At 40.3% G+C, this 23,513-nt stretch overlaps 6 protein-coding genes across 6 annotated transcripts; 5 read left to right on the forward strand and 1 right to left on the reverse strand.

Annotated features, from left to right (window-relative positions):
- Positions 1-407: 407 nt before the first annotated feature.
- Positions 408-1,130, forward strand: LOC120543640 (claudin-4-like). Its single transcript, XM_039776781.1, has one exon. The coding sequence runs from the start codon at positions 701-703 to the stop codon at positions 1,094-1,096; it is 396 nt and encodes a 131-aa protein (XP_039632715.1). The 5' UTR covers positions 408-700; the 3' UTR covers positions 1,097-1,130.
- Positions 1,131-7,801: 6,671 nt separating this feature from the next.
- Positions 7,802-9,304, forward strand: LOC120543638 (claudin-4-like). Its single transcript, XM_039776778.1, has one exon. The coding sequence runs from the start codon at positions 8,109-8,111 to the stop codon at positions 8,745-8,747; it is 639 nt and encodes a 212-aa protein (XP_039632712.1). The 5' UTR covers positions 7,802-8,108; the 3' UTR covers positions 8,748-9,304.
- Positions 9,305-10,037: 733 nt separating this feature from the next.
- LOC120543639 (claudin-like protein ZF-A89) lies at positions 10,038-11,448 on the reverse strand. Its single transcript, XM_039776780.1, has one exon. It carries the CDS (start codon positions 11,390-11,392, stop codon positions 10,760-10,762), a length of 633 nt encoding a protein of 210 aa, XP_039632714.1. The 5' UTR covers positions 11,393-11,448; the 3' UTR covers positions 10,038-10,759.
- Positions 11,449-13,734: 2,286 nt separating this feature from the next.
- Positions 13,735-14,520, forward strand: LOC120543641 (claudin-like protein ZF-A89). Its single transcript, XM_039776782.1, has one exon. It carries the CDS (start codon positions 13,768-13,770, stop codon positions 14,398-14,400), a length of 633 nt encoding a protein of 210 aa, XP_039632716.1. The 5' UTR covers positions 13,735-13,767; the 3' UTR covers positions 14,401-14,520.
- A 3,034-nt stretch (positions 14,521-17,554) lies between these two features.
- On the forward strand, positions 17,555-18,329 carry LOC120543642 (claudin-like protein ZF-A89). Its single transcript, XM_039776783.1, has one exon. It carries the CDS (start codon positions 17,597-17,599, stop codon positions 18,227-18,229), a length of 633 nt encoding a protein of 210 aa, XP_039632717.1. The 5' UTR covers positions 17,555-17,596; the 3' UTR covers positions 18,230-18,329.
- A 1,028-nt stretch (positions 18,330-19,357) lies between these two features.
- On the forward strand, positions 19,358-21,043 carry LOC120543643 (claudin-4-like). Its single transcript, XM_039776784.1, has one exon. It carries the CDS (start codon positions 19,730-19,732, stop codon positions 20,285-20,287), a length of 558 nt encoding a protein of 185 aa, XP_039632718.1. The 5' UTR covers positions 19,358-19,729; the 3' UTR covers positions 20,288-21,043.
- The last annotated feature ends 2,470 nt before the right edge of the window (positions 21,044-23,513 follow it).

A 23,513-nucleotide genomic window follows, 5' to 3' on the forward strand; every position in this document is an offset into this window, starting at 1 on the left:
GAGGGGGGGGTAAGGTGGAGGGTGGGGGTGTGGCCTTGACCAACTGCCACTTTGCTCGTTTGAAAGCCATGATGTCTCTCTCTTATGGGTGGGCCAAATTCTCTGGGCGGGCAAAGCAGAGAAAGGGGAGGTAAAAGATTCCAGATCGGCCCATCTGAGCTTTCATTTTCTCAAAGGCAGAGCAGGATACCCAGGGCTCGGTTTACACCTATCACCATTTCTAGCCACTGGGGGACCATAGGCAGGCTGGGGGAACTCATATTAATGTTAAAAAACCTCATGAAGTGAAATGTTCATGCCATGGGACTTTTAAGGACATTTTATTTCAGAAAATTACTTTTGATACTTAAGTACAGTAAATATCAGATACTTTTAAGACTTTTACTCAAGTATTATTCTAAAAGATGACTTTAACTTCTACCAAAGTAATTTTCTGGTAAGATACTTGTACTTTTACTCAAGTATTGCTTTCAAGTACTTTATACAAGACTGGTGAGCACAGATGGGATGTTGAGCCATTGTTCCCAGTCTCACATTTGCTTGAGGTAACAAAGCATGTATGTGAGGCAAACGCTTCTTCAAGTAGGTGTTAGAGTAGAGTATATGCATTCAGTATCTAAAAATCTTTGAGACGTGAAAATTTCAGTAAGAGCAACCTTTTCCGGCGTAGAAGTTGAGTCCTGGCTGCAGTACTGTTATCATGGTTTCTCAGGGCCTCCAAGTCATGGGTGTGCTGCTGGCATTCATCGGCTGGCTGGGCACCATCATCACCTGCGCTATGCCCATGTGGAGAGTGACCGTTTTTGTCGGGGCGAACATTGTCACCGCCCTGGAGGTCTGGGAAGGCTTGTGGATGGAGTGTGTGGTCCAGAGCACGGGCCAGATGCAGTGTAAGATGTACGACAACATGCTGGCTCTACCGCTAAACCTGCAGGCTGCCAGGGCTATGGTGGTCATCTCTGTGGTCGTTGGGGTGTTTGGCGTCCTCATGGCTGTGGTTGGAGGAAAGTGCACCAACTGCATGGAGGATGAAGTGGCCAAACCCAAAGCATTAGCAAAAAGTATTCCTGAGTTTTACTCCTCATTAGAGTGTTAATAAACATTGAATAAACACATAGAAATAAACATCAAGAAAGTAAATTGTATACCGTATGTTAACACAGTTATCTGTATGTTTGGTTGTTAATATGAATATTAGTATAAGTATTTTCTGAGCTGTATGAATATTCTATAACCAATTTAAAAAATGCTGTATGTGGGTTCTTTTTCATAAACCATCTGAATGAGATTGATATGAGATGATTTGGCAGACTGTAAATAAATATTTTGTTTAAAAATCAGACATCACATAGCCTGCTTTTTATTTTCACATGCATTCACACAGCAGCTGTGTTCAACATGATTCATCCAATGGTATAGAAACAAATTAATATATCATTCAAATTCTTACATTCACTTAGTATTCACTCAGTATTGTATTTTTTACACATATAGTGACACACAAATGTCAAAACAAGGATCCGTTTTAAAACAAAATGCCTTCACAGTGTTTGAGAAGCATCTATTGTCTGACTTTCTTGTAAATCAGGTTTAGGTGTGGCAGATGTCACATCTTTGCAATTCCAAAGCACTGACTGTCATATTATCACACCTATGAGTCTGTGAAACACACCCATCAGGTGCGCAAACACATGATTGCTTACAGTTTTTTTAATCCAATTGCTAAAACACAATTTTACTGCTCCCACTTTGTCAAAAAAATTAATTATGACTATCTCGTGGCCTCAAGATACTATCTTGTGGCCTCAAGATACTATCTCGTGGCCTCAAGATACTATCTCGTGGCCACAAGATAGTATCTTGACGCCTCAAGATACTATCTCGTGGCCTCAAAATACTATCTTGAGGCCTCAAGATACTATATCGTGGCCTCAAAATACTATCTTGTGGCCTCAAGATACTATCTCGTGGCCACGAGATAGTATCTTGAGGCCTCAAGATAGTAAAGTGTGACACATGGAGCCTTTGTTATTAAACTGGACCCTGTAGTGTAGTGCAATACTTCACATTCTGTGCAATATTCTCTGTTTTAATATTCAGTGTGCAATATAGTTTGCTGCAGTTCTGCTTCTATTTATTTACTAGTACTGTCCATCACAATTCTGTTAATACAGTAATGTAAATCTTGTAGGCTGCATAGCATAGTCCTTTATAATTCTTCTTCATATTTTATAGCCTATATTTATACTTTTTACATGTATATATGTCACAAAGTGGAGCCAGGCAGCCAAAGTTTTCTTATGTTGTATATAGTGTGGTGTTTTGGGTGTTTTATTTTGTATATAGTGTGGTGTTTCGGGTGTTGTATTTTGTATATAGTGTGGTGTTTTGGTTTGCCTGGCACAGAACTGAAGACTCCTCCCAGCGCACCTGAGGCAGATCTCATCAGTACACCGGAAGTGCATTTTGATAATGAATGGCTGAGACACAAGGAGGAAAGAGGAGCGGATAGAGAGCGAAAAAGAAATGTTGGGGACGCTACAGGAGTGCAGGACGGAGCACAGATAGACGGCAGGACAGCGGAGCCGGAGGACAGCTGTGGATGTTTGGCGGATCGGCGCGTTGTGGGAGTGCCCCGAATGGGAAAAGCAGAGTGGACGTTGCATGCTGCTGGCCCTCTTCCCCCCTCCCTCAAACAGAAAAGGATAAAGACTGTAGTCCCTTTCTCAATAGACTGATTGAAATCAGATTTTCTATTTTTGTCCAAATTGCACTCGCACAACGCTCCGTCCTGCACTCCTGTAGCGTCCCCAATGTTTCTTTTTCGCTCTCTATTCGCTCCTCTTTCCTCCTTGTGTCTCAGCCATTCATTATAAAAATGCGCTCCTGGTGTGTTGGAGCGCGTTCCGTGTTCCTCCAGCGTCTCTCCTGATGAGATCTGCCTCAGGTGCGCTGGGAGAAGTCTTAAGTTCTGTGGCAGGCAAACCAAAACACCACACTATATACAAAATAAAACACCCAAAACACCACACTATATACAGCGTAAGAAAACTCTGGCTCCACTTTGTGACATATATACATGTAAAAAGTATAAATATAGGCTATAAAATATGAAGAAGAATTATTTTGTGGCCACGAGATACTATCTCGTAGCCACGAGATAGTTATAATAATTTTTTTTTTGACAAAGTGGGACCAGGGGGGCTCCGTACAATTTTGCAAACTAGGCTGGTTTTATCAAAATACTTAAAGTGCCCATATTATGAAAAAAACACTTTCTCTGGGATTTGGGGTGTTCTTTTGTGTCTCTGGTGCTTCCACACACATACAAACTTTGAAAAAAATCCATCCATGCTGTTTTGAGTGAGATACAGGTTTCTGAATGTGTCCTGCTTTCAGTCTCCTAGTGAGCTGTTCAAAATCGGCCTCGGACTGTGACGTTACAGTCCGAAATGAGCTGGCTAACCACAACCGTTAGCTCGTAGCGTTAGCGTTAGCCGGCTAATGCTAGCGTTAGCCGGCTAACGCTAACGCTAACGCTAGCATGCTACGTCGTTCTCAATAGCAAAGCACTGCTACAACACACACAAGTTCACCATAATCTACAAAAGAACTACTTACATGTGTGCCCTCATTTAGAAGTCTCCCAGCTAATCCTGCCTTGTAACTGACCAAAGTTGGAGAAACAGCCTGTCTTTTACTGTCTCTAGAGTTAGCTAGCTGACATGCTCTACATCTGAGCTACTGCACATGTGCGAGTGCAATCAAAGATAGTACAGAAGAAGAAGATGAAAAGAAGTCTCACTCTGTAGCTAAAACAGAAACCAGGTGAAAAGAGGATCTGCAGCAGTGAGAGAGAGCTGTGCAGTACAACAACAATATGGTGTTTTTTGAAAATTAAACCATGTAAACCTATTCTGGTAAAACCTTAAAATACAGTTATGAACCTGAAAATGAGCATAATATGGGCGCTTTAACACAATTCACAAAACCACACACCCAAACTTCAAAATACCTCATATATCCTACAAAATGAAGCACTGCAACCAAAACTACATATAGCATTATCAAAATCAAACTTTTGTACCAAATGGCACACACTTCATTCATATTACCAGATTATTGTCTAACCAACTACACACTGTTGGGCATAGTGAAAAACGCTCTCATCTTTAGTATGCTTTGCCATATTTTTTTTTTTCCAATTGCTAACACACTAAAATGACATGCATAGCACAATTATTTAAACTGACACACTTAGAGCAAAACCTCTTCTCAACTCTCCAAAAGTCTAAACACATTTTCTGCTTTACACACTTTTTGCAATTCAAAATGGTACATTTTACTGTAAATGCACTGAACATGGTTCTCTGCGTAAGACAACAATCTGACATAAAGTCACGTTTGCCATTTCAAAACACTGCCATTAAAAATGACACTACATGAGCTAATTGGCCAACATATGTGCCACCTGGCCAAACACCCTAATGGGTAATTTTTACCACTTCAATCAGAAAGTAAACAATATGAAAAGAGTCACAACTCTTTTTTTTTCTATATATTTTTTCTGCACACTTTTTCTGCAATTTTTGTTTTCAGTTTACTGTTTTTTGTGAGCATGTTTTTGTTCAGTCCAATGTAAACACTGTACACTTGCTGTTGTTTGGTGAAAAATAAAAATGTTTCAACAGCATGTGTGTGTGTATCTGCAAATATGTCTGTGCATGTGAACAATCTCAAAGATTTTCTACAATTTGAACTATTTTAGTATTATGGCAAAGCGTACTAAAGATGAGTGCTTTTCATCATGCCCGACAGTGTGTAGTTGGTAATTGGCATTAAATTAAGACATCTTAACATGACAAGAAATTGTCTTGGGCCATCTCAAGCTATACCATTTATTATTTATATGTATTATTGCTCTGGGATAGTAACAGGACTGATGATAACAGGACTGATGATTTCATGCTAATATGCTACTTTCTAGCTAACAGGTCAAGGTCAAAAAGGCACATGGTATGTAATCTGAAAGGTTATTACTTCTAGATATTGGTAATATCAGGATTAATAAATAATTGTTTATATATACACTTTAAAAAATGGTAACAGGACTGATGTTGTATGCCGACCCCTCTCTAACAACCCTGATAAAACATGAAAAATAGGACATTTAAGAAGAGAGAAACTTAACTTTAACAAACCTGTGGAATCCACTTCCTCTAAATGATGTCACTTCCTTGAAATTATCTGTGCGTTCAAAAACGTTTTTCCGAGTGAAAACGTCACCATTCACGTAACTTCCTGTGGGAATCAGAGGTGGGAAACTCGGGCTGGATTTTGCTAACCGAGTTTCCCAGTTGGTGACGCGTTGTTGACAACTTTGGTTCACTGAACATATTTCAATGACAATAAACTGTTTATTGTGGACAAACGCCTCTGCCAAGAAACATGCACAGACATAACATGTTTAAAATTTTTCATAAATAGGCCTATGTATAAAAAAACAACACATTATCCGTGTGTTTTCCCGTTTGTTGTCCTGCAGATAACACAAACAAACACCTGGCGATGTGCTGTTTGGATGCTCGCATAAGAAAACAGCAGAAAATATTTTGTTATTGTGGCCTCCATGTTTTCACACACCTGATGCTCTAGGCTACGGCCAACCGTTGGTGGCAGTCATGCAAAAAGTTGTTATGCCAAACGCCAATATAACAGAAGAAGAAGAACGTGCATCCTGACCATGTGAAAGCTGTCAGTCGGAAAAACAACGTAATCACGGGGACGGTCCCTGTTATTCCCAGGTGACATGAACGTGCCATCAGTCACTTCTGATTTGTACCATTATTTTATAGGGGGGATTTTGTGATAATAACAGGACTGATATTAAATTAGGGGACAATGATAAAATGACTTATATTTCTAAGATAATATATCTATTTATGTCAAAACCTTGCTTAACAATGAGATTACACTTGAGACAATATAAAACTGTGAAAATTGTATAATTTTACCAACATTTTACAAATGAGAAGTCCTGTAGAAAAAGAACAACCATAGCAAGGTACAGGCCAAAATCCTTATATTTTATGCTATTAGCATATAATATGTGATTTTAATTATTATAAATGATATTTTATTGGCTTTTACATGGTCTTATATTGATGCATATGATATATAGTAACATTACGTTTTTTTTTTAATTACACATTTATTTGTTGTTAAAGCAACTTTAGAACTGATTATTTTGTAAGGGACGCAAAAGGCACCGATTTCGTGGAATGACCCATTAAAGTCGCTGAAAGCTGCTGCTGTTTCAATCCTGTTGGCTCTCTGCAGCGGGCGGGGCTGCTGCTCAGTTCCACCCGAGACTGACGTGTACACACACACACAAACACACGGTGGATGCAGGAAAAACCAGAGATGAGACGTACACAATTACCTAAATTGAGGACAGCTACGCTTGATATTGTAAGTGCAATGATAAGTTAAAGTCCAATAAGTACTTTATCAAACCGTATGAATGTGTGTCCCAGGCCAGGATAGGAAACTAACTAATAATGTAAAGATCAACAAGCCACTGATACATACAGTACAGGCCAAAAGTTTGGACACACCTTCTCATTCAATGTGTTTCTTTATTTTCATGACTATTTACATTGTAGATTCTCACTGAAGGCATCAAAACTATGAATGAACACATATGGAATTATGTACTTAACAAAAAAGTGTGAAATAACTGAAAACATGTTTGTTTTTTTGCTTTTTTTGATAACTCTGCAAACCCTTGGTGTTCTCTCAATGAGCTTCATGAGGTAGTCACCTGAAATGGTTTTCACTTCACAGGTGTGCTTTGTCAGGGTTAATTAGTGGAATTTTTTCCCTTATTAATAAAAAAAGCAAAGGGTGGCTACTTTGAAGAATCTAAAATATAAGACATGTTTTCAGTTATTTCACACATTTTTGTTAAGTACATAATTCCATATGTGTTCATTCATAGTTTTGATGCCTTCAGTGAGAATCTACAATGTAAATAGGCATGAAAATAAAAAGGAAACGCATTGAATGAGAAGGTGTGTCCAAACTTTTGGCCTGTACTGTATGTTCAAATTTGATTCATTCAATGAATTATTATTTTTTTGTCTTAAATCCACCAGCCATTTCCATATTATGCCAACATTTGAACCTTTTTGGTTACTAGGAAAACTACATTTTATTTTCCCCAAAACAAGTTTCCTTTTTATTTTTAAAGAAGTATACAAAAAATTAAATAATATAAACAATATGATATTCAAACTTTTGACTGCTTTCTTTAATAACTACATAACACAATACTTGTACTTTTACTTTCAGTACTTGAGTAGTACATTTTAAAATAAACTACTTGCAATACTTAAGTACAAAAAATGTTGAATACTTTAGTACTTCCACTTAATTGTGGTGCTTAAAGAGCACTTCAACTTCTCAAGTCACTTTTTTGATAGAGCACTTGTACTTTTACTCAAGTCTGGGTCTCTAGTACTTTATACATGTCAGTGTAAATGAAAAAAAAACTATTCAAGGGATAATTCTCTGTTGTTTGTATGGATTCCAGAAGTTTTGAAAACCTTTAGTTTTTTTTCCAAAACTCGTTTTCTCGTTTTCTGATCGGATTTTAGGTGAATATACTGACCCAAACTCTAAAGTCTAAAGTTTGCTCCAGGCTTGAACTGTGCAAATGGGTCTGTTTGTGTGTGTGTGTGTGTGTGTGGGTGTGTGTGTGTTTGTGTGTTTGAGCACAGATTGTTCCCAGTCTCATATTTGCTTGAGGTAACAAAGCATGTATGTGAGGGAACAATGGACAGAGAGAGAACAACGTTTGTGGATATCAAGTCTCAGATTTCAAGTCTCAGAAACTCCACCCTGAAAGTTTGAACCACCATGGGAAGTAGTTATCTTCTCACAGTGGGAGCTCAGAGCATCAGAGCACAGCTAACGCTTCTTCAAGCAGGTGTGAGAGTGGAGAATATGCATTCAGTATCTAAAAATCTTTGAGACGTGAAAATTTCAGTAAAAGTAACCTTTTCCGGCATAGAAGTTGAGAAGTTCCTGGCTGCAGAGCTGTTATCATGGTTTCTCAGGGCCTCCAAGTCATGGGTGTGCTGCTGGCATTCATCGGCTGGCTGGGCACCATCATCACCTGCGCTATACCTATGTGGAGAGTCACCAATTTCGTCGAGGGGAACATTATCACCGCCCTGGAGGTCTGGGAAGGCTTGTGGATGGAGTGTGTGGTCCAGAGCACGGGCCAGATGCAGTGTAAGATGTACGACAACATGCTGGCTCTACCGCTAAACCTGCAGGCTGCCAGGGCTATGGTGGTCATCTCTGTGGTCGTTGGGGTGTTTGGCGTCCTCATGGCTGCGGTTGGAGGAAAGTGCACCAACTTCATGGAGGATGAAGTGGCCAAAGCCAAAGCCTGCATCGTGTCTGGAGTGATCTTTATAATAGCCGCCTTACTGATCATGATCCCAGTGTCGTGGTCAGCTCACGCAGTGATCATGGACTTTTATAACCCCCTGGTGATTGAGGCTCAGAAGAGGGAGCTTGGGGTTTCGCTTTATATCGGCTGGGCCTCTGCTGGGATGCTGCTGCTGGGAGGAGGCCTGCTGTGCAACAGCTGCCCCCCAAAATATGGCACAAGACCTTACATACCTGCCAAGTTTGTCCCTGCAAGAACCACATCATCAAACGTGGGCTATGTGTGAGTGTTTCATTAAAATGTGTTAATGTTCTCACCAAAAAGTTGCACAGGAGGATAGATTTCTTAAAAATGTTGTTGCTAAGGCTGGCATAAGCAATACATCTGTGTATTTGGTTGATTAGGAAAACTTATCTCAGAATTTGAGATACTTTCTAAACTCAGACAGCACAGTAAAATACTGTACCATGAAATGTCTTAATGGTTTGTTTTTTTCAGAGGAAATGTGTCTCTATCAAAGGTTGATATACGCTGTCAATTATCAGTTTTCACATGGAAATGTTTGTCTCAGATTAAATATATTATCAAATATCCTCACTAGTGTGAATCAATAAGGGCTGAAAACGTTCTGACATGACTCTGAAACAATATCTTTCATTTTGAACGGAATACCTAAGAGTTGTTTTATTCATAAAGACTGAGACTGAATGGAGTGATGCAATACATCTAAATACAGATGTGTGCTTCAAATCAGATGTGATGTTTTTTTTTAATGATTTAATGATCCCTGCTGTACTTCCAATTGCCTTTTTAAATGTCAGAAATAAAGCTTCTTTGTTCCTACGTTTCTTTCTCATGTTCATTCTGCACCTGCACAAACACTGTAATAAAACTGAAACTGAACTTCGTGATAAGGCATTCAGGAATTCAGGGGAGTAGACTCCTGGGAATTTACTGTATCTGCTTGAGATGTTTGCCATGGTGTAATCCTCTGGCCTTGTATTAGGATTTACAGTTTCTGTCTTGAGTAAAATGGACTTCACTGCCAGGGAGAACAGTGTGCAGTGTATGCTTGGATTCATGTTGCTAAGGAACTGTTTTATATCTCCAAAGAATGGATATTTACACTTTGCCCAGTAAGAGCACATCTGCCAAGTCTTGTCAGGTTGATATATCCTGAACATCTTTAAGGGTTTTCTTTTTGTTTACAGACATTTTCAATTGAAACAAGGCTGACAAGGAAAACAATACACCAGTTTAAAATATATGTCTGTTTCCATTTTGGCCACTCAGATGAGATCAGGCCAGTGAGTATGTGAATGTAGTGGAAGTATTCAGATCTTATAGGTAAAAGTAGCTGTATCACAATGTAAAAATGTTCATTACAAGTAAAAGATAAAAATGTATTTACTTATAGGTAAAAGTACAGAAGTTTTCGAATGTACTTAAAGTATTAAATATAAATGACTCATTATGCAGAATGGCCGCTGCCAATGTTATATATTATGTATTGGGTTATTCATACTGATGTGTGGATGTGTAAGCAACATTTGAATGCTTTAGTTGCTTTAAAAGGAGCTTCATTTGATATAGTCAATTGAACTTTATTCATATAGCCCAATATCACAAATCACAATGGGCTTTACAATCTATAGAGCATACATCCTCTGTGCCTATACCCTCCTGTTAAGTAGATTAATCTATAACAATGCATCATGTTTAAAATAAAATCTTTAAAGTAACTATAGCTGTCAAATAAGTAATAAGTAAAATATGCTATATTTCCCTGGAATGTAGCATAGAATACTACTGTAGCTCTCAAGGGAAGTATCTTAAAATTTCACTTAAGCACAGTAAGTAAATGTACTTTATGTTAACATCAAAACGGCATATTAAAAAAAAACATTGTTGACAAAACGTTCTGTTTATTGTCTGAATCAAAGACAAAACAACAAAAAATCAGGAGTCTTCTTTCTGAAGAGCTTATGTTGCAAAAAATATAAATGAAAACAGCAGGACAGTATGACACTGAATTAATATTGAAATTATAATACAAAACAATGAACAGTAAAAAGAAATGAATTAAGCTTCAATCCTAACTCACATGTTGCATTATTGTAACATGGCACATACCTAAGCCTCTTGTATGTTTCAGAAACAAAAGGCCACAGTGTGTTAGTAAAAAATAGTTAGTCACACAAGAAAAATCACAACTTTATAAGCAACAGGTTTTGTTCTGTATGTAATGTCAGGTGCTGTTTAAATGGTGCTGCCTCTTATGTACTGTAATGCAGCAATTCAGACAAATTCCTTCCCGGGCGTTGTGGATTTAGGTCCGGAGTACTTTGCCCCATTATAGCGGCCTCCTCCTGACGGGCACTGACAGCAGAGAAGAGCACCACCAATCAGCAGCAGTCCTGATGCTCCCCAGCCCATGTACAAACATGCACCCAGCTCCCTCCTCTGGGAATCAGGAACCATGGGGTTGTAGAAGTCCTTTATGATAGTATTAGCAGGCAGAGACACGGTTACCAGACACAGAGCCCCACTCAGGATGAAGAAAACACCTGCGGAGATGGCCACTCTGGCTTTTACTCCCTTGTCCCCAACGCAGGTGGTGCATTTCCCTCCGACCACAGAGAGCAGCAGGCCGAACAGAGAGAACAGGATGGCGATGACCACCATGGCCCGAGCCGCCTGGAGGTCCGGAGGCAGGGCCAGCAGGGAGTCATAGACTTTGCACTGCATCTGGCCAGTGCTCTGCACCACACAGGTCATCCAAAGTCCTTCCCAGATGGTCTGAGCCACCACAATGTTGTTCCCAATGAAGGCAGACACCTTCCACAGGGGCAGTATACAGATCAGTATGTTGCCAATCCATCCAAGCACCGCCAGCCCAACGCCCAGAATCTGTAGTCCTAAAGATGCCATTTCTGTTTGGTGGTACTCCTTCTCTTTTTTGCTCTGTCTCAGTTCTTCAGTGGGCTGCCAACTAAAGCTCTCCTACTGCGGTGAAGTTTTATATGACCCACAGATGCCTCCGAGTAGCCCCCTCCTGTGGGTGGGCTTTGGCTTCATTGCTCAGATGTTAACATCCATCATGCTGCCTTTGACTTCAGAGGCGTTTCTCTCCTACAAAGAGGCCCTCTGGTGCACCAACAGAGCTATTAGAAAAAATTAGGCTTAAACAGTGTGGTGCAGTCCAAAACTTGCAGCAGTTAATGTCTGATGTTGTGAAAAACTATCTTTATGGAGTGAAAGAATATATTGTAGAATAATAACTTTGTTTAAATTATGAATATCATGATGCAAAAATTCTGAGTAAGAACACTGTATACCACTATTTGCAAGGTTGTTCTTGTTCTCACTAAACCACTCAACATGTTTGTAGTGTTTCCTGGTTATTAGCCCTCGCTGGCTATAAAAGAAGTGTTCTATTAAATCAAATGTAGCATACACTAATAGTTCACTTAATTATTAATCAGTATGACGTTTAGTTGTATGTGGTATAATTCGTTCACATGGGTTCCCTAAAGTCATAGGTGCAGTAGATTGCACCCACATACCCATCACTGGAGCCTTAGGAACATGAGGGCGATTTTGGATGTTTAGGTAAAGTATTTGTACTAAATTGTCAGGTGATTGGTGGCACATATGCACATTGCATGCGGGTACGCTAAAGTTTGCAAAAGTGCTACACAGCAGACTTTGCCCATTTGTAAGAAATAGTCACATACAGCACAGACTTTAAGAGGCCTTCACTGGTACCTTTGTTTCAGTGCTTTCATTGTAAAATTAACCTGAAGTGCCTTTGCAGTTGTGTGGATGAGAGATGGCCTGGCTCGGTTGATGATTCACGCATTTCATTTTCCGAAAAATCACTGAGTCATAGGCAAGGTGTGGAAAATTTACACAATTATTAATTGTGACACTGATCAAGCAATGTCCCTCTCCTTTTATGAACATGGTGTTTTGATGGACTTCTACTGGGGGGAAAGGGAAACCCACGCACATGGTAGCCCACTTGGTGACCCCCTATCCTGACCCAGAGACACCAGCACAAAGACATTTCAATGTAGTCCTCGGGTAAATGCAGGGTCAGGTTAGAGATGACCTTAAGGGGTTCTTCAAGTCCGGTTTCAGCTGCCTCCGTGGCCTGAGGGTCTCTACCCTGCGGGCTTTTGAAATAACTTCAGCATGTGTGGTGCTCCACAGCATTGCCACTATGAGAAAAAAAGAGAGCCCTTCATGTGCCACCTGACATTGCGGACCCCATCACCCTCGACCACCCCACTGGCACAGCCAGCAGACAGGCCATCACTGAACAATTTTTTTTATTCAACAAATAAAACTAATCACAGGATACGTTTCACTTGTTTATTAAAAATGTCTGCTTTCGCTGGGGAAAAGAGAAAAAAACAAAAGTTGTAAGTATACTATGCCAAACATGCTTAACAAAATAAAGTACCATTTACTGTAATACCATCTCATAGGTCATGTTGGTGTTGTACTGTGTTCACTTAGTATGGAGCTTCTTGGTAAGGCTCACTTTCAAAAATGTCTTACTAGAAAAAATAAAACCCTTACAACTTTGCTGAAGGCCTAGAGGTGGAGGCCACATGCCTAGGGGAGTGTTCACTGGCTAATCAGCACAGGTGGAATCACTCAACTTGATTGCTGGCCTGAGAAAGGAAGAACATGTCAGAACACAGACATCAATAAACTATTCAAAATGTAAAACAGGAAAATATTTATATATTGTTGTTAGGCTACATATTGCAGAATGTTGCACCTAGGCAATGAACATGAATGTGAAAATACATCCTTCCATGTCTTATTTCTCCTCATGGTTCAGATAAAGGCCAGACTTGTAAATGCAAAAGTATGCACTTTAAACAAAAGTCACAAATGTACCTGTGACATCTCTCTATGTTTTGTGCATGCTTAAATTGAGTTTTCAAATGTCACCACTCAAGAGCACAAAATAAAAATAAAAGAACATTTCAGATTAACAAATAAAACATGAACGTGAATTAGTGATGGTATTTTAGAATTGATTGATACACTTTATATTTTGATTTGGAGCGAAACATTTGATATGTGGACAGCTTAAATCCCCCATAAATCCTTCCCAACTCAAATTGTTGACAATATAGGGCTAATTTAATGACCACAGGTGTTTTCAATTTGAACAATTTGGAACAGCCAATCAGGTGAGACCACAGCCTACCATGTGGGTATAAAAGCTGCAGGTGAGAGTTGAAATCTTTTTCATTGTTGATTCTGTTCAGTGTGAGAAAAACATTATGTCATCTGCAGGTCTCCAGATTTTGGGCAGCTTTCTGGCAATCATCGGCTTCCTGGGAGATATCATCATCTGCGCCCTGCCTTTGTGGAAGGTGTCTGCTTTCATTGGGAGCAACATAGTAACAGCGCAGACCTTTTGGGAGGGCCTGTGGATGAACTGTGTGATGCAGAGCACTGGGCAGATGCAGTGCAAGGTCTACGACTCCATGCTGACCCTCCCCTCTGATTTGCAGGCGGCCCGGGCCCTGGTTGTGATCTCCATCCTGGTCGTCCTGATGGGACTCCTGCTTACCCTCGCAGGGGGAAAATGCACCAACTGCATTGAAGATGAGGAGGCCAAGCGCAAGGTAGCCATTGCTGCAGGGGTGTTCTTCATCATCGGTGGTATTCTGTGCCTGATCCCCGTATCATGGTCTGCTAACACGGTCATCCGTGACTTCTACAACCCCATTTTGAGCAACCCACAGCGGCGGGAGCTCGGAGCGTCCCTGTTCATCGGTTGGGGATCAGCAGGACTCCTGTTGATTGGAGGAGCTCTACTCTGTTGCCAGTGTCCGAAGCGTAAGGATAGCGGATACTCGGTCAAATATTCTGCCCCGCGCACAGCAGCCGGTGGAGGAGCCTATGTTTAAAATGTCTTCATCCTTGTCTTACTCTAAAATGGATTTTACTTTTTAAATTGTTTTTATGGGCTTTATGATTTCAAGGTGTTTTACGGATTATTTCAATTAAATGTTTTTTATATAACTATAGTTCTTCTGTGTGGGTTTCTTGAACTAGTCTTCCAAGTGAAGACGACAAAGGTTTAAGATGGTGGTTTGGTTGTCAAAGTGTCTTTGCTGAATTCAGCCTAGTTGGTAAAGTTGTTGCAAAGTTATACACTTTTAAACTGTAAATGCAACATCCAGCAGCAACTGCATGGTTGGCATAAATAAGGAGTTGTTGGATGTATTACTCAAAGGTCCAAATGTGACCTGTCCATGGTCTGGAATGACCTTTTGAGCAACAAACCTTTCAACTGAGTAGGCCTGTTTCCCTGGTAAACCCTTGTAGCCAAACTTAAAGGATGTGTGTTTGTCACATAAGGCAAACCTCTCCTCACTGTCTGCTAGATGCCTGTTCCCTGAACACTGTTAGGAAAAAAAAAAAACTGTCTCTTTAGACAGCCCAGGCTCCACTAACAAACTGCGCCAATCTGCACAAACCATTTCAATCAGGAGAGACTTCGTTGCAGACATGCAAACATTAACAAGATAAGTACAAAACACAAGTTATTTGGAGATTAGTCTCCATTGTTAAGGGGTATCTATACAAATGTCATGGTTTAGGAAAACCAAACTCATCCCCCAATGGAAACCAGACACTGGTGGTGGCGAGGAAAAAGCGGAAGACGAAACACAAGCCGACAGCCAGGAGAAGAGCGAGAACACCGTCTAAAAGGCCTGGAGGTGGAAGGGGAGGAGGTGGGTCGCACTATAGTCTGAAAAACAACTGGCAGAAGAGAGAACAGCTTTAAAACACGGTAGTCAGCTGTGATTGGTCAGAACCTAAGTGCCCGCTCCTAATTGGTATACAGAACCGTAACACCCACCGCCCAGCTGATCAGTGAAAGGGAGAGAAGCCACGTAATAAAGTCTCCCTGTCTGAATTTACGCTGAGCTACATAAGTGTTCCAGCCTATAACCAAGGAGTTGATTGAGTCATGACTACGCATTGTGGAAGCAGCCATGTGCTAACACTGCTGCAGTGATGGCTCAACCAGCGCCTTGTCGGTTATTGGCTGGGACACTGTTTGTTATGGTTTGTTGTGCAGTTGTTTGTGGAGCCTGAGCTGTCTACAGAGACTGCGTTTTTGTTAAGTGTACAGGGAGCTAGTGGATAGTGAGATGTTTGCTGTATGTGACAAATGTAGCCTAAACATCACATCACTTAAAGCACCTTTCAATGGTACATTTTTCAGTAGCCTTTCACTCTGTGGAAACCAAATTTCAGTTGTAAAAGTCAGTCTATTTCTCATATTAGAAATTTTACACCTCACTCCCTCTCCCATCCCAAACCAGTCACTATAACCTCCAGTCTGTCACCAGGGCGTAGAGAACACTATTGTCTAGGAAATGTGCCCATACATCAGCAGTGCCCTGACTCACTGACTGGAACAAGCTGCAGAGGCAACAGTCTTGTTTTGTGCCCTGTTCACAAACGGTAGCATTAACACTTCCATGCTGGAGGGAGCTGTACGGATTAACTACGGTCTGTTACACCACTACTGTGTATTCAATGTCTTATTTGTTTCAAAATAACGTATTAACACGAGGTATGGGCTGGATCCGCAATGCCTCAATGTTCAGTCAGGACTTTGAAAAGCCCCAGCCTAAATAATGGGTGAAAAAGTCACCGATCTTAAAAATGTTAGTCTGGGTTGTCTGAAATTTGCAATGACTATCCATATGCAGTGTTTGCAACTGATGCAGAAGGTATTTCACAGACATTTGGACATAGGAGAAGCACAGGTGGTCTTGTCTCGAATAACAGTCCCAGTGAATAGCACACACAGCACAAGCCCCTGTAATCAAAATAAAAACCTAAATTTACTCATTAAAGTTCTCATTTTTGTGACTTACTGAATTTTATAAGCATTGCACAATGGTGGTTTTTGTAACTAGAATGATGGAATCAATAAACGCAGTACCAAATGCTTACAGATCCACAAGGAGTGCAGCAAGAGGTGACTGCATTGTTCCGTTGAGGAAAAGTGCATTCGGCCAAACAGCTTTTGCAGTCAGGGCTGCTCGTGAATGGAACCTCATTCCAACTCACATTAGGAATTTTAAAACTTATGTTTCTTTTAAATTTAACTTAAAGAAGTGGCTAACAGGTAATCAGGACTGTCAACGGTACATGTAGTTACAACATCTTGCTGCTATCTTGTCTTTCCTGTCCTTCCTGTTTGTGTCACTTGTGCTATGCCTATGAGGTTGTTGGACTGACAGTGTGGCTTGTGTGTGTATGTGTGTTGATGTTGATATTGACCAACTGTTTTTGTTTATATGCTTGATCGTTTCTTTTTACATTTATAGTCAATTTTACTTGTATTGGACTAAACTTCTATGTACTATTATTATCCTTTTATCTTTTTAGGTGTGACATTGTACGATCTGTCCAGGGACAGCAGATGTAAAATAGCCTTTTGGCTAATTCTGGCACACTGTCCATTTTTTGTATGTATTGTTAGTGTGCATTGTCCCTGTTAAATAAATAAATAAATAAAGTCTATCTTATCCTATAAATGTAAATGTTGTACATTGTCCTCGGTCGATACTTCTACTATCTCAATATTTTCCTAAACTGTTCCACATTTAAAGACCTTGAAGTTATCAGACTACTTTCTGGATTTCCCAGACTTCTGTTAACCAACTTCATTGTGGGATTTTTTTTAATCTTCTAAATGCCTTTCTCACAGCATACATTTTTGACTTGTCATAGTAGGATAAACACAGGTGTTACTAATAACACTAACGATAACACTGATCCATGCAATTTAAACAAAAATCACAAATGTACCTGAGACATTTCTCCATGTTTTGATGCTTTATTCAAATGTCACAAGAAAAAAATAAGCGAAAAATATATATTAAAAGAATATTTTAAATAAAAGAATATAACATGGAGATGTGGTTGGCAATATAGGGCTAATTTAATGACCACAGGTGTTTTCAATTTTAAACAGCCAATCAGGAGAGACCACAGCCTACCATGTGGGTATAAAAGCTGCAGGTGAGAACTGAAATCTTTTTCATTGTTAAGTCTGCTCAGCGTGAGACAAACATTATGTCATCTGCAGGTCTCCAGATTTTGGGCAGCTTTCTGGCAATCATCGGCTTCCTGGGAGATATCATCATCTGCGCCCTGCCCATGTGGAAGGTGTCTGCTTTCATTGGGAGCAACATAGTAACAGCGCAGACCTTTTGGGAGGGCCTGTGGATGAACTGTGTGATGCAGAGCACTGGGCAGATGCAGTGCAAGGTCTACGACTCCATGCTGGCCCTCCCCTCTGATTTGCAGGCGGCCCGGGCCCTGGTTGTGATCTCCATCCTGGTCGTCTTGATGGGACTCCTGCTTACCCTCGCAGGGGGGAAATGCACCAACTGCATTGAAGATGAGGAGGCCAAGAGCAAGGTAGCCATTGCTGCAGGGGTGTTCTTCATCGTCGGTGGTATTCTGTGCCTGATCCCCGTATCATGGTCTGCTAACACGGTCATCCGTGACTTCTACAACCCCATTTTGAGCGACCCACAGCGGCGGGAGCTCGGAGCGTCCCTCTTCATCGGTTGGGGATCCGCAGGACTCCTGTTGATTGGAGGAGCTCTACTCTGTTGCCAGTGTCCGAAGCGTAAGGATAGCGGATACTCTGTCAAATATTCTGCCCCGCGCACAGCGGCCAGTGGAGGAGCCTACGTTTAAATTATCTTCAATCTTGTCCTACTCTTAAATGGCTTTTACAATGATTTCAAGAGGTTTTTACTGATTATTTTAATTAAACGTTTTTTATATGATCACTATAGCTCTTCTGTGTGGTTTTCTTGAACTCTTCTTCCAAGTGAAGACTACAAAGGTTTAAGATGGTGGTGTGGCCCACAACATTTTTGCATTCTTGGCTGAATTCAAACTAGTTAGGTGCCACTTTTAAAACTCTGTAAATTCCAACGTTTAAACAGGAACTACTTTCTGGCAAGAGTCCAAATGGTGGGTGAAAATGTCAATGTTCAAAAAATGTCTGAAACTTGCAGGGACTTAACTATCCACATGCAGTGTTTGCAACTGATGCAGGTCTTTCAGTCATTTTGACATGAAGCACAGGTGTTGAATGTCACACACTAAACTAGCTCCTGTAGCTGAAATTAAAACTATTGTCAATGAATTTTTTTTTTTTAAATATTGGGATTTTAAAAATTAAATTCATAGGCCTTTTCTCACAGCAGACTTTTTTTGAGAAAAACAGAACTATAAATGTTCTCAGTGTGATTGTGACCATGAGCCAGCACTAGACCAGAAACCTGTCTGAAATGTCAGGTTAATGCACTACACAAATGGGGCTGTGATTTGACACCAACCATTGAAACTGAGGCGGCTACATAAAATTCAGCCATTAATTTTATTTGCACCTGTTCCTTTTATACTGTGGACATGTAAAAATATCTTCAGTGGAAATGGCTAGCCTGGCTCTGTCCAAAGGTAACAAAACTTAACACCACCTTGAAGACGAAAGTGTTTTGTTTAATCTTTTCAAGCAATCTGGCAGAGAAGTAGTCTGCCACATATCCTCCTGTAAAACATGATGGTAGATGTAGTTTGTTAGGGTTGGACAGAGCCAGGCGGTTTCACTCTTTGTGCTAAGCTAACTGGCTGCTGGCTGTGGCTTCATATCGATCTTCTCATCTAACTCTTAGCAAGGAAACTTATTTCCCAAAATGTCAAGCCGTTCCTGTAAGTGGTTTAGAGAATTCCCTCCAGTATTCATGAAGTTTTGGGACAGGGACTATTCTTAAACCAGGATGACACTTCTGCAAAGGTTTTCTTTCAGAAACTGTTCACGCATTCATTAAAATCTGGTTAAACTTAGTGCTTTAATCCATTTAAAAGTTATGATCCGAACCTTTTGTTTTGGCTCACAAAGCAGCCTTTTGTACATGAGTGGTTCCTCCTCCTACTACTTTATAGAGCAGGAATCAGGTCAAAAGGAAATCTGATCCACCAACTAGCAGAGTCAGAGTCCCCTCCCTGTTGCTCTTTCTTCTCACGCCTGCAGCGCGAAACCACGCAGCAAACCACAACCACTGCTGCCTTTACAGTCGAGTGAAAGCTTATGGTCAAAATTATCTTCAGCTCAACTGAAGGTGGATTTTGTTGTCTTTGACTTGGTGGCAAACTTAAATACATGCCTTGGATTTGATTTTTGGCAACATGCAGACGCAGCTCGTTGCTATGTGTTTGGCAATCGTTGGCTTTCTTGGCACCATTCTTATTTGTGGACTGCCCATGTGGAAGGTGACAGCCTTTGTTGGAGCGAACATCATCACCTCTCAGGTCTTCTGGGAAGGTTTGTGGATGAATTGTGTGATCCAGAGCACTGGTCAATCGCAGTGTAAAGCCTATGACTCCATTTTGGCTTTACCACAGGATTTGCAGGTTTCCAGGGCTCTGATCTGTGTCTCCATCGCTGTCAGCATGGTGGCCATCGGACTCACTGTGGTCGGGGCCCGCTGCACCAACTTCTTTCGTGGCGACTGGCTCACCAAAGCTAATATTGGCTTGGCTGGAGGTCTGGTGTTTATATTAGCAGGGCTTCTTTGTGTTATTCCTGTCAGCTGGTCAGCTTACAGCATCATCACTGGTTTCTACAACCCCCTGCCCACCTCAGAGAGGAGGGGCGAGCTCGGGGCTTCCATATATGTGGGCTGGGCATCTGGAGCTCTGCTCATCATCAGTGGAGGGGTGTTGTGTAGCACCTACAGATGCTGAGGATGAGGAGAAGAGAGAGAGGAGGAGAGTACACCGCTATAAGTTAAAAACAAGCTGATTTTGAAAATGTGCAGTTATGTTTATACTGTGATGGACTTTCTCTGCTTCAGTCTTTAATAAAAGGTACTTTTTCAACATTTTTTTCAACCTTAGTTAAATGCTTTTTGACAACTAATCTGTCTAAAATATGAAAGTGTGTAGCATATTGAAGTGTTGCACGACCAGAGTGTTTATGGTTGTTTTTAAAGTGAAGAATGAAAAAAATGAAGTCTGGTTGAGCCGATAGTTGTATAATGTGACATTAAAAAAATGTTTAATGCAGAGATCTGAGTTTATAGGATGTGTTTTAGTATGTGCAGAACACATTATAAATGCTGCAAGAATAGTTACACCTTTAAAGACCAGTGATGTCATTTTTACACTGTGGTGAGGAAAAGTGTCTTTGTTTGCAACAAGAGAGTTTCACTGATTTTGAGATTTTCAGAGACAACTTTCTGGAAAGAAACCAGCTAAATAAAAAGTTATTATTACTCTTTTATCACATGACAATTGTGAAATAAGATTAATTGTACTGGAAACAACTTAAATGTCTCAGTTCACTCATGAACCTCTTCCCATCTTTTATCCTCAGTATTGAGTAATGAACAATATGTTTGCTGTTGCTTTGCACACTTTGCCATGTCAAGTGGAGGAAACTATGAATGTACAGTATGTTTGTATCTTAACAAACCAATAAATTCACCCTGTATATTTGTATTTTTGTTTGTTTGTTTGTCTCACACTATTCATTTTCTGCAATTCTTTTGCATATTGCAAGTTACAAAAGTTACTTGCATTAAAAAAAGATTCTCTCCAAAGATGTATAACATAATGCCAAGAGAAGAAAAAAATATGTTACTTTGAGAATCTCTGTGCTCTACAGTACAACAGTCATTTCAGTGTTTTTAAAAAGCCTGAAAAACTTGATTTGGTTATAGCTCAGAGGGGTTTGAATACTCTCTGTAATATTTACAAATAGCTCAAGTTGCCTCTCTCTGGACCACGTTTGCATATCTCTAGTAATCTTTGTGTCATCTGATTAACATAACAGCAAACAACATCTGACAAGAGCAACATACTATATTACAGCAGAAACAAGACGATAAGTGCTCTTTCCAGAGTCACAATAGGTATTTTTAGTGAATTATCATTGTGGTTTTAGGTTATTGCTGCATAACTGAATGTTGTTTTAAATGGGAGGGCAGGGCAGGCAGATGGGGGGTCTAGCATTGGTTCTGATGGGTGTTTTAGGAGTCTTGTAGGAGTCTACCACATTAAATCCATAACAACAAATACTCCTCAGTGAAAATAAGGGGGGTTGGAATCAGCAAAGCGTGGAGGTCAATATGAAAGTTTGAATAAATATTATGCGAGAGTCATGTAAATGTTTGTCACTGTACAATTCTGGATTACATTGAAATGTTTCCACACTTTCACATACAAAATGAAATGCGCATGTGTGCAAATAATTCACCAAAAGATTTCAAATTGAACTTTGAATTCTGCATCAACACAGAGCATAACTGAGCATATAAGCTGCTTCTCACCACAAAAACCTCAATTCAGAGTTTATGGACTGCCCCACCATCATCAAATCTTAATGAACACCTTGTCCAGTTTTTATCTTGCTGAAGGTTCCCTCTGTCTCTGTCTTACGTGAGCTGGACGAGCCCTCACATTAAATTCCATCCTCGCCGGCCTCGTGGGCTTCAACGTCACCCTCCTCGGAGGAGGCATGGTCAACTGTTGTGGCGCTCTACCTGATCCCTTAGAGCCTTCGACAACCTCTTCCTCCAAAAAAAAGGTGCTGAAGTTGTATTCATATCGTGTAGACTGGGGGTTTTCGGATCTGCAAGGAAACGTTGTAATAATATATTGTATATATTGTAGCAAGAAATGCATTTCAGTTTTGACTGCATACTGATGAAACAATGAAAATGGAGGGAAAGGCTGAATTTACCTTTACTTTTTGAAATTACCATAAAATAAGGTTTTCCTAGTTTCTAGTAGATTGCACTCTCAAAGGACAGTGCATGGTAGGTTCAAAGTTCAACATTTGCTGCAATGCCTATCCATTGGCACTGGAGCTAGTAAAAAAAAAGTTTCTTCTGAAAATTGGCCAAGGTCTGTGTTAAACTATTATGTGTGTAAATGCCACATTAAAGAGTCTATGGGATACATTTTTCTGAAAATGTCTGGGTTAGTGCAAGTATCAAAGCAGACAATTTGCTGACACACTGCTTTAACCATGATGGTCTCAATCATTTTTCTGCAAACAACACCATAGGGAGAAAAAAAAAAAAATATATATATATATATGATTAAGTTCTGCAGAGATTGTCCAGCTGTGTCTGCTGGGTGGAGCTCTGTGTGTCCTAGCTGGCATTCTGGTCAGCACCAGCAACCATCTGAAAAGAGAGGTGGGCTCCTCCATCTACATAGGCTGGGCCTGCTCTGTGTTGTTCCTACTCGGCGGTGCTCTGATTGGTTTCATCTGTGTGGAGGAGTGAATCCCACCTTCCTACTGCTCCTACATGCCGTACAGCACCAACACTAGATACAGTGACGCTGCATCCGGCATGGCCACTCCAAGGTCTGATGTCATATGACCAAACACTTCGAGGATGTCTGACCGTAGTATGTCAGTAGGATGGTAGAACACGTAACCCAAGTAATAAATAATAAATAAATAATAATAAATCTCAGAGTGGGCTGTATAATCAGCCTCAGGGGACACAACCAGGAGCAGGGTTGTTTTGGCCGTAATCCATCAAACAGACAAGAAAAAACTAACTGTGGTCAGTGATTGTTTCTGTTTACATGTTAATTAATGCTCATTTTCTTAGTACTTCCTTTGGAGGGATCAATAATGTTTGATATCATTGTTCATCATTACTAGTGATATCTGGGTTCTGGGTAGTGGCCTGCTGGTGGACAAGTCATTACAAACTAATGCTATGCAGACAAACATTGTTCAAACCCACAACACCTTATTCTAGTGGAGGTTCCAAACGTCAGTCAAAATTTGGGGTAAATGTGTACAAAAGTCATCTAGAATATTTCCATTTGATGGAATAGTGTAGCCATAAAATGAATGGAGTCTCAGGTTTGAACATTATAAACATCATAAACTTTTAATGAAGAAACAGAACAATATAATAAACAACATATATTATACTAACAGTGT

The sequence above is a fragment of the Perca fluviatilis genome, chromosome 16 (genome assembly GCF_010015445.1).
Source record: "Perca fluviatilis chromosome 16, GENO_Pfluv_1.0, whole genome shotgun sequence".
NCBI classification, from domain to species: Eukaryota; Metazoa; Chordata; class Actinopteri; order Perciformes; family Percidae; genus Perca; species Perca fluviatilis.

Coding starts and splice junctions, on each gene's coding strand:
- LOC120543640 (XM_039776781.1), top strand. CDS start 701: ATGGTTTCTCAGGGCCTCCAAGTCATGGGTGTGCTGCTGGCATTCATC.
- LOC120543641 (XM_039776782.1), top strand. CDS start 13,768: ATGTCATCTGCAGGTCTCCAGATTTTGGGCAGCTTTCTGGCAATCATC.
- LOC120543639 (XM_039776780.1), bottom strand. CDS start 11,392: ATGGCATCTTTAGGACTACAGATTCTGGGCGTTGGGCTGGCGGTGCTT.
- LOC120543642 (XM_039776783.1), top strand. CDS start 17,597: ATGTCATCTGCAGGTCTCCAGATTTTGGGCAGCTTTCTGGCAATCATC.
- LOC120543638 (XM_039776778.1), top strand. CDS start 8,109: ATGGTTTCTCAGGGCCTCCAAGTCATGGGTGTGCTGCTGGCATTCATC.
- LOC120543643 (XM_039776784.1), top strand. CDS start 19,730: ATGCAGACGCAGCTCGTTGCTATGTGTTTGGCAATCGTTGGCTTTCTT.